The following is a 13,668-nucleotide window of genomic DNA, read 5'->3' on the forward strand; positions in this document are numbered from 1 at the left end:
GGCCCTTCACCACTTCCTGGCCATGGAAACCTTGAACACCCTCTCCTAACTTTAGTTTTCCATCTGTAAAGGGAGAAAATAAAGCACCGAATTTACAAATAGTTTCAATGAAAGGTGATAATGAATGCTAACCCCTTACCCAGAGCCCATGCCTGACCCCTGTGCTGTCCCCTCTGCCCACCATGCTCTGCCCTCTCGGCCTCTCCTGACTTCCTTCTAACTCGGTCTTCAAGCCTCCATTCAGTCACTTCCTCTGGTCGCCAGGGTGGTACTACTACCCAAATTGCCCCAGAAGGTCATCCCTCTGTACCTTTGATTCTGCTGTGCCTACGTGGTGTAGCCCTCTCCTACTCTCCCAGCTCCAATGCCACCTCCTCAGAGGCGCCTTTGCTAATTCCCTGGTCAAAGCTAATTCCTCCTTCTCTGGGGTTTCCTGGCCCAGACTGGAGCAGCCTTTCACTTTGCCTCTCCCTGTAGAAAGTTCACGTGTTAGGCACTTGCTTGGAAGGCCCTTGAGAGAAAGACCTGCTGACCTGTTTCTGTATCCCCAGTGCCCAGCACAGGGCCTGGCACTCATTAGGTCGAGTAGACATTCATTGGTCTTCTTACTTAACCCAGAATTCAGGGACAGCTGCCAGCTAGAAGGAGCCTTTGAGCAAAGTTTTGGAAGAGACGTCAGCCACGCTAACAAAGCTGGAAGGGCCAGGCATCCCACAGAGAAAAATATGGAATGGTCAAGTCACCAACGCCCGAGGAGACAGTGCCTCTGAGAGCAGAAGGAAATTTAGGGTGTCTGGGCAGTAGTGGCACAGGAAAGTGAGGCTGAAATGTAATTAGCCGGCCCGGTCAGCAGCGGCCGTGAATGCGTTGTTGAGGGGCTAGGACTTTATCCTGCTGGCAGGGAAGCTCTGAAGGGCATTAAGCTCAGTTAAGACATGATCAGACATGGGCTTTAGAAACATCACGCCGCTGTCGTGTGGAGGTCCAACACCTCCACTGTGGGCCAGAACCAGTTCTCTGCCAGGGCTGGGGATACATGCAGTGGTGTAGAAGTTAATCACAGAGCCTCCCACCCCTGGTGAGGGCCCTGGGAGACTTTGCATCAGCAGGATGTCACCTAATTCTTACATGACCCATTTTACAGATGGGGAAACTGAGGCCCAGAGATGTGCACAGGTTTGCCCGAAGTCCCACACTGGAGGGTGTCAGAGCCAAGGTTCTAGCCTGGACACTGTGCCCCACTCCCCTGCTCTCCTTCCTCCTTTCCCTTCCTGTCCTCACACAGGCCACACAGGGAGAGAATAAACACAAACAAAAGGCCCCAGGGTTTTTTGTTTGGTTTGTGTTTGTTTTTTAAGGCTATTGCTGTGGCATCTTAAAAATAACACAGATGTGGAATGAGACAGACGTGAGTTCAAATCCTAGCCCTGCCTGTGTGCCCTTGTACAGGTTCTTCAACTCTCTGACGTAAGTTTCCTCATCTATAAAATGGGATTAATAATATGTACCCCTCCTTCCAGAGTGTCATAAACCTGAAATGGTATTTAGAGTGCTCAGCTCAATGCCTGGCACACAATAGGCACTTAATGAGAGCTCTTCCTTACTTCTTTGTAACTCTGACGTAACTGTCTTTAGGGCAAAACAGTGTCTGTGGCCCTAGACAATTATAATCCAAGAGGGGGCCAGACCGAGCTGACCAGGGATAGGTCAGGGAGCAGAGGGTGACCAGCCACCCCCGCCTGAAAACAGAGTTGTGGTAGCGCCCGCCAGGGCCCCGCACAGCCACCCTCCCGTTGGGCCCAACGCTAACAACGCTAACGACTTCAGTGTGTCTCCCTTTTTAGCTCAAATATTTCTGAAATGCACACTGCTCCTTCACACATAGCCGGAAGGGCCTGGGGGCCTCCCCAGCCTGTGCAATCAGGGCCTCCTGATTGCTTTCTTCTGTGCCGTCTCCAGGAAGGAGAGAGGGTGCGAGTGCAGTGGGGCCAGGCCCAATGCTGCTCTCCGGGCCCGAACCCTGCCTCCCACTGAGGAAAGCATTCTGGGCTGGTGGCTGGAGGCCCTGGTTCCAGCTTTCATCTGGATGCTGAGAATCTGTGCACACAGCCTCATTTTCTCCTCTGTTCATTACAGCATCCAGGGCTTGGGAACTGGACATTTCCACGGGGCTAACCAAGGTGGGAGTGCCCAGAGGCAAGCCAAAGGACAGAGTTAGGCAGGGTGGGACGGGACCGGCGAGGCTAGCAAGCATGTGGGCAGGTGGACATGGTCCAACAAGGGGGCCTTGGAGAACTACTGAGCCTTACTGGGCAGCCGCAGCTCCGCCTCTCCAGGCTTCACCCTCAGCTCCTACCACGCCCTGCCCTACCCTTCACCACCATTAACTCCCACAAACCATCTGCTGCTCACCTTGCCTTTGCCTCTGCTGTCTCATCTGCTCACCATGCCTTGCCTCTCCTGATTTCCTTCTAACTCAGTCTTCAAGCCTCCATTCAGAGTCACTTCCTCCAGGAAGCCGTCCATAAATGGGACATGTTCTTCCCTTGCTTCCCACATCTAGTGCTCATAACCCACAGTACCCCGTGCACATCAACATTGCTGTCTTTGTCACATAGTGTGGTGATTAATTATCTGTGTACAGTGAAAACAGCATCCATTGCATGAGAGATTGTCATTGTCACAGTGGAGATGGGGTTGGAGACATTTCCAGCACTTCAGAGGCAGTTTGATGGAGCCTAGTGGTCCCCAAAGCCTGGGAAGTGAAATGATGTTAGGTATTTTGCAGGCATTTTTAATTATAATAATCTTGTGTTTACTGTCCTTTTTATGGCAAGTGATACTGGTTTTCCATTTATGATAATGATTACTTTTCCTCTTTAAAATGCACTTAAGAAAAAAGAGTCAGCTGGAAGCAAAAGAGTAAATAAGTACAGGTTGTAGGTTAAAATGGCTGAAGCCAAGAATGTCCTGATGAAGCAGAACACTAGCATGTGTTCAAATCCTACAGTTTGGTGGTGGTGGTGGTGGGGATTCCCTAGTGAGGGTAGAGCTACTATATGCCAGGCCCTGTGCTGGATCTCAGAGACCCTCAGAACCAGGACCTAGCACCTACCCTTTGGAGAACCACAGACCACCGTAAGAACCTGGCAGACAGGGTCAGTTCCCACCCAGAATATCTGCAAGTGCTAGGACAGAGCTATGGGGTGTTATGGATTCAGGAGGACTTCCCAGAGGAGGTGACCTGAGTTGAGACTTCAGGGATGAGGAGATTTAGAGTGGACAAAGAAGGTGTGGAGGGGGAGAAAATCAGAAGGAACAGTACGTGTGAGTTGTGAGGTACAGGGGTGAGAGAAAGCACCACCCATTCTATGCAACTGTTGAGAAGCTCATGAATGGAATAGATGTGTAACCCCGGGCAAATTCTGAGCCTTTGGAAGCCTCAGTTTTTCCATCTGTGAAGTGGGACAGTAACCCCTATCTCTTTGCAAGGTAGCGAGAATGTTGGTGAGGTTGTCTGGCTCCTAATAAAATCGTCAAGGACATGAGCTTTCTCCCTTTGTAGATTTTTGGGATCAGAGGGGAGATGTCTGGGGTGTTTGGAGGAAAAGGAAAGAAGTGCTGGTGGTGAAAATAGGGCTCAACTTCCTGGACCCACCCAGGTTCCTGAGACAAGAACTACTATTCCATGCCCTGGGAAACTGAGTTTGACTTCTGTGTTTGGTTTGAGAGGAACAAAGGGAACTCATGACATTCCAGGAAAGCAGCATCAGACAGACTGGGAAGGGCTCCCCAGAGGTTGTGGCCATCAGGCAAGAGACTGATGTTTGTCAGATGTTGGCAAGCACAACCTGGGGTGGGGTGGGGGAAGGAGAGCCTAAACTGAAGCCTTTTGGACCCACTTTCACTTTCAGGGGCCACCTAATGAGTTCAGAGTAAATGGCGTGTGTGCAGGTGCTGGGTCAGCCCAAACACACCACACTCAATCTACGAGAGAATAATGTCGCTTGCTCAGGACCTGCTTTGTGCTGGGCTCCAAGCTAATCCGCTTCCCATCACATTTAGTCCCCCCTCCCACCTACACTCAGAACGTATTGTGGCAGTTGTCTAGGTGAGGAAACTGAGGCTTAGAAAGGTTACGGGTCCAAGGTTACAAAGCAGGTAGGCAGCAGAGCAGGTTCACTAAAATCGAAGTCTCTCTGAGCTCCCAAACCCTAGTTTATCTGCTCTGCTACCTACCCTTTTTTCAGAGGGTGAAGGGAGGTGTCATCATTGAAAAGCAAATGGCCCTGTGTCCCTTCCTGCCACAGCCCCACTGGCCACAGCCCTGAGGGGAACAGCTTTCATAGAGGTGGGCTTCCAGGCAAAGCCCAGACTGGCATTCTCCGAGAGGTCTGCAAACTTCACACTCCTTAGTCTGTTCCTGTCTGTGAACCAGGCAGCCTTTGACTTCCAGTCCTTCTGAGATCCTCCCTTGCTTGTTCCAGATGCGGAACACAGAGTGGGCAGTGGGAGCCCCTGGTCTGAGCTCCCTGGGAGTCAGCACCAGCTCTTAGTGTATGACTTTTGGCAAGTCGTTTGCACTCCCTGATCCTGAGTTTCCACCCATACGGTGAGGATGTCAGTTCGCAGTCCCTCCCCTGGGCTGTGGAATCCTCCAGGGCTTGGCCTCTGGGTCAGCCCAGGAATCCAGCTGAGGGGTGGGGCCACCTGCTTGGCGGGCTTGCACCCGACCCCTTTCTCATCCCAAGCAGGGTCTCTCCTCTCCCTTGTTCGACACAGCTCCTAGCAGCTGTTCCTCAGGCCCAGGCAGAGAGCCTGGCTTGGCGCGTCTCTGGCTGAGGCCGATGAGAGAAAACAGGTTAAAAGTTCAGTCCTTGTTCTCTCCAGGAAGAAAAATCTGTAGCATTCGGAGTGTGAAAAGGAACCCTTTTTTCAGCTCCAAATCAGCACAATAGGACTTCCCTCCAATTCGCCATCAAAAAGACGCCCTTGGCACTGGACTCCACCATCCCTGGCACCTCCCTTCCCCCATCGCCAGCCCCCAGTGCAAAGGAACACAATGACCACAAACAAGCCACTGACCGTCATGGGGACACTGCTGCATCCTCTCTTGTCAGTTTGCTGGTCTGACTGGGGTCATGTCTGGCTAAATGCTTCCTCCCATCCCCACCGCCCCAGCCCTAGTTCAAGACTTTGTTTCTCCCGTTGCGATCTTCAGAGCGGCCTGGACGCTGAGCACCCTACCCCCACTCTCCTCGTCTGGATTATCCAGTGACCCTCAAACTAAGTGTCTAGAAGTTTACAGGGTAGGAGGCAGGGGACCTACACATACCGCTCTGCCACCAACTCCTATGTGATCCTCAGGGAGTCTCTTCCCCTTCTCTGTACCTCAATGGCTCTGTGCACAGAACGAGGCGGTTGGGCTGCACCAGGGATAGGATCTGAAATGATGGATGCTAGTTTCCCAGAGCACTGTGGTGAGATGATGCATCATGCCGCCACAGCGCATGGGGATTGATTGGCGGTGCCTGCCCTGGGCACAGAAGGGGAGAATGGCAGCAAACGTGTCTCTCGCCCACTCACACTGAGCTCGGTGGCATGGAAGGACCAGCTGTGACCCTCTAGGTCTCTCCACCTACTCGCTCATAGCTAGTTGTGACCATACCTCATTTCCACTCTCAGACTGACCTGTTCCACAGTAGAGTCTTTCTATTGATTGTTTTCTGTTCAGCGTACCCAGCACAGGGCCTGGTACAGGATAGGCATCAGGATATATCAATAGTTGTTGAATGACTGCTTGAAAGGGGCCAATTTAGGTCCGATCAGTGCACTGGGTGGTGACCCTTTGCTCTCCCCACAGAAACGCTGATGGACTCAACGACAGCGACGGCAGAGCTCGGCTGGACTGTGCATCCTCCATCAGGGGTGAGTCAGTGGCTCCAAACCCTGCCTGGTCCCCCAGAGCATTTTGGGTTCTGCTGCAGGCCCTAGATGCCCACTCACATCCCAGCCCCTTTCCCTCCTTCAGAGCCCAGGGCCAAGCCTCTCATTGCCCTACCCACCTGGCCCCCTACGATTGGTGCAGTGCCAGTTACCATGACAACATGCCCATGGTATCCTCAGGGTGAGGCTCAGAAGTAGGCACTTACACTGTCCCCTTTTAAAGATGAGGAAAGTGAACTGTCATTTCCTGAGCACCCAGTTTATGTCAAGCACCTTTCCACATATCACCTCTGCTCCAAAGGGGGAGGAATCACCTCCATTTTACAGGTGAGGAAACTGAGGCTCAGAGAGTTCTAGCCACTTGCCAGGGGCCCTACAGCTAGTAAGGGACAGGACTCAGGTTTCTACCCAGGGCTGTGACTGAGTCCTATGGGCCCCCTTTCTGGGTTCTTCTAACACAAGGATCCCCCTCCCTGAGCTTTTCACACCTCCTTGCACTCAGTAATCTGAGCCCATGTAGTCTGCAGCTCCCAAAGGGCAAGATCAGGCCCAATTTCCAATTTCTCTTTCTCCCTGCACCAACGAGCCCAGCACTTGCATACAGGCTGTGGGCTAAGACTCCTGAAATTCTCTCCCGATTCTGCCCCTCACCAGTTCTGTGATTTGGGGCCAGTTCTTTAACCTCTCTGAACTTTAGTTTCCTCATCTATAACATGGTGCTAATAATGTCCTCACAGGACTCTTGAGGGGTTTTCCTACAGAGCATCTAGTACAGTGCCTGGCATAGAGCGGGCTCCCAATAATGAGTAGTTACAATAACTATTGCCATTGTCATTGTCACTGTCATCAGGTTTAATATCATTCCCTCATCCCCCTGGTCTCTAGGGAGGGCATTGGGCTCCCACAGCCCATCCCTTCCCTTCCCCCAACCCTGGCATCTGTGCTGGGACTCAGCTGCTGCCCCATGAAGCTGCATAACTCAACCCCCTCAAGACTCCCCCAAAGCCTGTGCTCTCAATAGGCAGGGCCCAGGGTCAGGCTTCTTTCTGTAGCTCTTTCTTGTCACCAATTTTCCATCTGTGAAGGCGGCAGGGCCCACAGCCCCACCCTGCCAGTAATGAGGCCAGGCTCGGCTGCAGGGCCCCCGGACGCAATTATTTGGGGTGTTTAGGCTGCAGGGCCTCCGCATGTTAATTAGAGAGAGGGGAGAAAGGCAGAGTGCTCTAATTAAGTGCTCTAATTAAGTTCTGAAGAAGAGCAGTGGTTGTAACAAGGGGCTGACTTTGTCACATGGTACCGTAAAAAGAAAAAAAAAATTAAATGCAATGTAAGGAGCTTCAGAGCCGCCATTGAAGTAGAGACTGGGCCAGCAGGCTTCACTCAGCCTTCCCCACACACACTCACCCTTCACAGCATCATCCCTCTCCGGGCCAGCTGCTACCGCTCTGCTCTGTGCAGACTTGGCCCAGAGAATTGGAGGGAGACAGAAGGACAAAGCACACCCACTTGAGAGTGACAATCCTCCCACCCCCACCATAGTCATATTTGGCAGTTGGGGAAATAGAGGCCCAGAGGGGGGAAGTGACTTGCCCAAGGCCACTGTTGGGTCCTCATGTTTCGAGGCTGTGTGGGCAAACACCTGAACGGGTCTGGGTCTGTGTGACCTGGGTCAAGTGAACTCACTTCTCTGGTCTCTATTACTTCACCTGTAAAATGGGGATAACCATACACACCACGTGTGATAAACATGACAAAGTATATGAAATCCTATCAGCCCTCAGCCCCTGGGCCAACATGGGTGGGAGGGGGTGCTCTGCTATTGCAGTTCTTTTGGGTCTACCCTTTCTGGGGCTATCTACTCCGGGTGAAGCCAGCCACCACCAAAGGGGACACAAGAGAGGGAGGGGAACAGTAGCGACCCTCAACATGCTCTCAGCTCTGCCAGGGAGACCAGAGCAAGGGGGCCGGGATGCCTGGTGCCCACCCAGGCAGATTGTCCCTGGTGAATGCAAACACACAGCCAGGGCAGAGCCTGCTGCCAGAGGTTCCAAAAGGATGGACGGAGAGGGTGAGAGGGTGAGAGGTGCTTGAGGAGGGCACAGTGCAAATAAAGGCTCAACACTACAAGGGGCCATGGCCTTTGGGGGTCCCTGAGGAGAGAATGGGTCGTGTGCCCTTCCAGTCCCAACTTCCCAGGGCCCACCTTGGCCCCCTCCAGCCGTGAGGCTTGGGAACTCTCAGCTGCTGTGAGGGCCCAAGCTGGGGCCAGGAGGATGCTGAAGCTCCTACCCAGGGCAGGAAGGGTGGGAGGTCACCCTCCCGGTACCATCTTAGCCACTTTTGGCCCTAAATCTTGGGTTGCTGTCCAGAGAAGGGTCCTCTCTTCCCAGTCATAGGGGTGAGGGTTCATCTTCCACTGGGTAAGAGTCCCTGAGGGCACAGACTGTGTTTCCCTGGTCAGACGGGGAACTTCCAACAGGCAGAAGTTCTGTCTCCCTCACCAGACTGGTAGGTCCCCTGGCAAAAAGCTACATCTGCTCTCAGGGAACCCCAGGGGGTAAGGACCACCTCTGCCATCTTGACTAGGGGAATACCAGGAGCAGGGTATGTGCCCTTGCCATCAGACAGGCATGTCTCCCTCCTAGACAGGAATTTCTCAGGCCACGGCCATGTCTCCACCTCAGTTTGGGAGCTCTGTCATAGGTGGGATCGTGTCTCCCCCATCAGACTTGGAGGCCCCTGATTCTAAGAGGCCTGTCTGCCCCCAGTCAGACCATAGGATTCCCTAAGGTGGGGTCTGTGTCTTTCCTTTCTGGGCATCCCCTGGGGCTAAGCCCCTCCCTCCCCCACCTGACTAGCATTTCACCCACAGTGGGAAGAGGTGAGTGGCTACGATGAGAATATGAACACGATCCGCACATACCAGGTATGCAATGTGTTTGAATCGAGCCAGAACAACTGGCTACGGACCAAGTTCATCCGGCGCCGCGGCGCCCACCGCATCCACGTAGAAATGAAGTTCTCGGTCCGTGACTGCAGCAGCATCCCCAGTGTGCCCGGCTCCTGCAAGGAGACCTTCAACCTCTATTACTATGAGGCTGACTTTGACTCGGCCACCAAGACCTTTCCCAACTGGATGGAGAACCCGTGGGTGAAGGTGGACACCATCGCAGCTGACGAGAGCTTCTCTCAGGTGGACCTGGGTGGCCGGGTCATGAAGATCAACACCGAGGTGAGGAGCTTCGGGCCCGTGTCCCGCAGCGGCTTCTACCTGGCGTTCCAGGACTATGGCGGCTGCATGTCCCTCATCGCGGTGCGCGTCTTCTACCGCAAGTGCCCCCGCATCATCCAGAATGGCGCCATCTTCCAGGAGACGTTGTCAGGGGCTGAGAGCACTTCGCTGGTGGCTGCCCGGGGCAGCTGCATCGCCAATGCTGAGGAGGTGGACGTGCCCATCAAGCTGTACTGTAACGGGGACGGCGAGTGGCTGGTGCCCATCGGGCGCTGCATGTGCAAAGCGGGCTTCGAGGCCGTGGAGAACGGCACCGTCTGCCGAGGTAAGAGCCACAGCGCCGCGGTGTCCCTGCAGATGCATGGAGCGGGTATTGGGCCTGGCGGCCGGGAGGTCAGGCTGGCAAGGGCAGTGGCCTGGAGCTGACCGTGGGGCATGTGGGCAGGGCTTTCCCAGGCCACAGACGTGGTTCAGCTCCTTAAAGGGAGGCATTTGAACAGCACTTCTTGATGGATGAGGGTACTTGGAGGTACTATAGGGGGTTGCAAGATGATTTTAGTCAGGTGAGGATAACTTTCTCGTTTTAATTATTGTATGAATATTATCTGATGCTAAGTGGTGCTTTATTTCTTCATGTCCAAAAGTGATACAGTTTCCTTCTTAAGAAAATGCATAGGTCATCACATTGATAAGTTAACATTTATTTAGCTTTTTCTGTATTCGTCAGCATAGGCCAGGCTATGCTGAAATGACAAAACAGTAGAAGTTTGTTTCTCACTGCTCCCTGTCCATTGGGGGTCAGCTTAGGACGATTCCTCCCTTCTGGGAGCCAACCAGGTGGAGGAGCCACCGTTGGAATGTCATGATCACCAGGGAGAAGGCAGGAGCGAGTGTGGCAGGTTGTACACGGGCTCTAAGCTTCTGCCTGGAACGGCCCGCACATCACTCCATGCTCATTTCAGTGGCCGCAGAGCAGGTCACGTGGTTCCTTCCAATGTAAAGAGATGGGAAACGACATTCCACTGTGAGCCAGGCCTCCCGACCGTGACTTCGCCGTGTGCTGGGCACTTGATGTGTCTAACTCCTGCAATCCTCACAAGAACCCTGTGAGGGAAAATGCCATTTTAAGAAATTAATAAATAAAATTTAAAAAACATTTTAAAAAAAAGAAATTGAGGCTCAGAGAGCCCTACGCTCATATAGAGTAGAGGGATTCCAAACTTCCCCTCCCCCAAACCACTATGCTGCTTAAGTTAATTTGAGGGAAACATTAAACAATACTCCAGGTAGTGTTTGATTATGGCAAAGAATCGCAAAGGTAGGTTGTAAACTTAAGAAGTTTGTAAGAGGTCCTGCATGGTGATAAGAAGGCTGTGAAGGTAGGCACTTGGGTTCAAAGCCCAGCTCTGCTGGTTATTAGCTGTTTGTCCTGGGTCGAGTTTGAAACCCTCTTTCCTATGGTGGTTGTGAGGATTCAACAACTTAAGACCTGTAAAGCACTTATTATGGCCTCTAGTACACAGTAAGAGCTTAATGAATGTTGAATAAATGAGATGATGTATACAAAACCCAGCCGGACACAGGTACTCTGCCAGGTGAGCTGTGATGGTGATGGTGGTGGTATAGAAGATTGGAAGCCTGTTTGTTCCTCCTCCTCGTGACTTCCCATTGGAATCAGACCCTGGCATGCTCCAAATGTCAAACTAAGAGTTTGGACCCTATTCCAGGGGCCCTGAAGAGCCAGTGAAAATTTAGCCAGGGGTGGTTGCAATGGTTCTCATCTTTACAAAATGTTCTCATGTCCACCGTCTCCATAGTTTCCCTGCTCCTGCCCTCTGGGCATTTTAAAGGTCCCTGGGGGGATACATGGAGGTACAGGAGACAGAAGCAGTGGCCTGTGGGGAAGCTACTGCAGTGACTGGCATCCACGCTGCTGGGGAAGAGAAAAGTAGGGTCAAGGGATGTTTGACAGGGGGTCGGGATGACAGGTGGACATGGACAGGAAAGGGGGAAGGGGAGGGATCAAAGGGAACAGGGAATTCCAGCTTGCAGGGAGGTGATGGACCCAGAAAAGAAATGGGCAAGCTAGAAGAAAGGCTGGTTTCTTGGGGCAGATAACTGATCTGGGTTTCTATACTTGAGTGTGAAATTGCACAGCCTTGGGAGATGGCAGGACCTGGGGGTGAGGGGATAGAATCAGTCACTCATTGCTTGTTGCGTATTCACTCATCAGAGCTTCCCTGCACCTGCTCTGTGTCAGACCTTGTGCTAAGCATCAGGTATGACGGAGAAGAATCTGACTGTAGCCCTGTCCTTCTGGAGCTCCCAGTCGGGACAGACTAAATGAATGAGGGAGGTGATATGTTAGCCTTACTTTAATAGGAACTGCTCAGGCTGCAATGGAAGTGAAAAAGGAGGGAAGGCTTCACAGAAGAGGTGACATTGGAGCTGGGACTCTTGGGAGAGAGAGATGTTGACTGGATGGCCCTGGCCATCGGGAGGATGGATCTGCATGACAGAAGACCTGGGGACATGAATCAGTGTGGGCCATTAGGGGGACAGGTAAACTATTTGCTATGGCTATGGCTAAGGGCTCAAGGACGGAGGTAGGAAGAACTGTCACTCACTGGAAGGGTGCCCAGAGAGGAGGTGTATGAGTTACCTGTTGCTGCATAACAAGTCGCCCCCAAATTTAAAATGATAAATATGTATTATTTCATAGTTTCTAAGGGTCAGGAATCCAGATAAGACTTAGGTAGCTGCCTCTGGCTCATTCACTCCTGGGGTTGCCACCAGGCTGCAGGTTTATCTGAAGGCTCGACTGGGGAGGGGTTCTGCTTCCATGTCACTCACATGGTTGTTTGCTGGCCTCAGTTCGTCACCACACGGTCCTCGCATATATGCAATGGCTTACCCCAGGACAAGGGATCCAAGAGAGTGGGAGAGTACCCAAGACAAACGCCACAGTATTTTCATAACCTCATCTCAGAAATGACATTACTTCTGCCATGTTCACTTCATTAAAAGCGAGTCACCAAATTCAGCTCATACTCCAGGCAACGGAATTACACTGGGTGTGAATGCCAGGAGGTGTAGCCACTCTCTGGGGCCGTCCTAGAGGCTGCTTGTTCCAGGTAGCTTCTCTCGAGTCTAGGTTTCTGCACATAGTAGGGCTCCGAGGTAATGCTGGAGCAGGGTGTACACCCAGCCCTGGCTCCCTTCTATCCCAATTCTTCCTCCTCAGCCTACAGCTTGCCCAAGGCCCAAGCCCAGCCAACCTCTGGGTGTGAATAGAGGCCAGTCAGAGTATGATTAATGAGCTCAGGGAACCAGAAGGACACCAGCTGCTGCAGTGGCCTGCGCCGCAGCCACCCAGGTGTGGGGCTGCTCCAACCCAAGTCCCACAGGCATGGACCCTGCTGGCCCAGGACGTGTGGGAACGGTGATTACAGCTCACATCTGAGATGTTGGCAAAGAGCTTTCTCATCCTCTAGCTCAGGGATTCTCAGCCTTTACTATGCTTCAGAATTCATTAGGAAGTTCGTTAAGATGCAGATTCCTGGGTCTGGCTCTGAGGTGGAGCCAAGAATCAGCATTTTAAAGCAAGCAGCCCTGATGCTTCTGTGACAGGACCATTTGCTCATCAGACACACGATGTAATAACACATCCTTGGCAGATGATGACCGCAGGCCCAGCCCCTCACCACCCACCCAGGGAGCATCCACCCTAAAGCATGAAAGGGGACGTGAGCAGAATCTCAGGGAGGGTATGGTTTGTAAAGACCCATTTAATATTGAAACATAATTTGATAGGAAAGAATCCATTACTTTGTGAATAAGAATTAGAGAAAATAAGGCAGGATAAAGTTTCTTTGGCAGGTAGGGCTAGGAGTCCTCATGCGGAGTGGCCACCATCCCAGGGGTGGGCAGTGGTAGCTAAGGAAAGGTGGGAGGTCCCAGTGGACTGAGTAGTTTATGGAACTAATGGTTCAACTGAGTGAATCGGCCCAGCTTTCTTGGTGCCTACTGTGTGCAGGGCGCAGTGAGAAGGAGAGGGGCCTGGAAAAGCCAATCAAACACCCAACGAGCATGTACTGACTACAATCTGCACCCTGTTTAGCCCTCTAACAGATACTTACAGAGTACCTTCCATGAGCCAGGCACATGCCAGTGCTGTGATACATAGTCGTGAACATGGTGGACACATTCATTGCCCTCCCAAAGTTTTTAGTCTGGGTGGGGGAATGGGAGAAAATAGAGATGGAAAATGTTAATGAAGAAATAAAATAGTTATAGACTATGATGCATGGAACGAGAAAAAAAAAATAGGGTGCAACAGTAGAGATCCAAAGGAAGATCTGCTTTAGCCAGGTGATTCAGGAAGGCTTCTTGGAGGTCAAATCATTTGAGCTGACAAGCCATCCTGGGAAAGCTGGAGGAGAGTGCCCAAGACTCAGCGATTGGCTCCAGTGACTACTGGATGAGCAGGG

General features: G+C 52.2%; 1 protein-coding gene across 3 annotated transcripts in view; it reads left to right on the forward strand.

Moving 5' to 3' along the window:
* EPHB2 (EPH receptor B2) overlaps window positions 1–13,668 on the forward strand; it is a 164,051-nt gene that overhangs the window by 53,512 nt on the left and 96,871 nt on the right. For all 3 annotated transcript variants that reach the window (XM_090268759.1, XM_090268760.1, XM_090268758.1), the window contains exons 2-3: window positions 5,864–5,928; window positions 8,819–9,503. In XM_090268759.1, coding sequence (XP_090124885.1) covers window positions 5,864–5,928; window positions 8,819–9,503 — 750 coding nt within the window. The remainder of the gene's footprint in view (window positions 1–5,863; window positions 5,929–8,818; window positions 9,504–13,668) is intronic.

Source organism: Furipterus horrens, unplaced genomic scaffold, assembly GCF_987537825.1.
Source record: "Furipterus horrens unplaced genomic scaffold, mFurHor1.1.pri manual_scaffold_3, whole genome shotgun sequence".
Taxonomy (NCBI): domain Eukaryota; kingdom Metazoa; phylum Chordata; class Mammalia; order Chiroptera; family Furipteridae; genus Furipterus; species Furipterus horrens.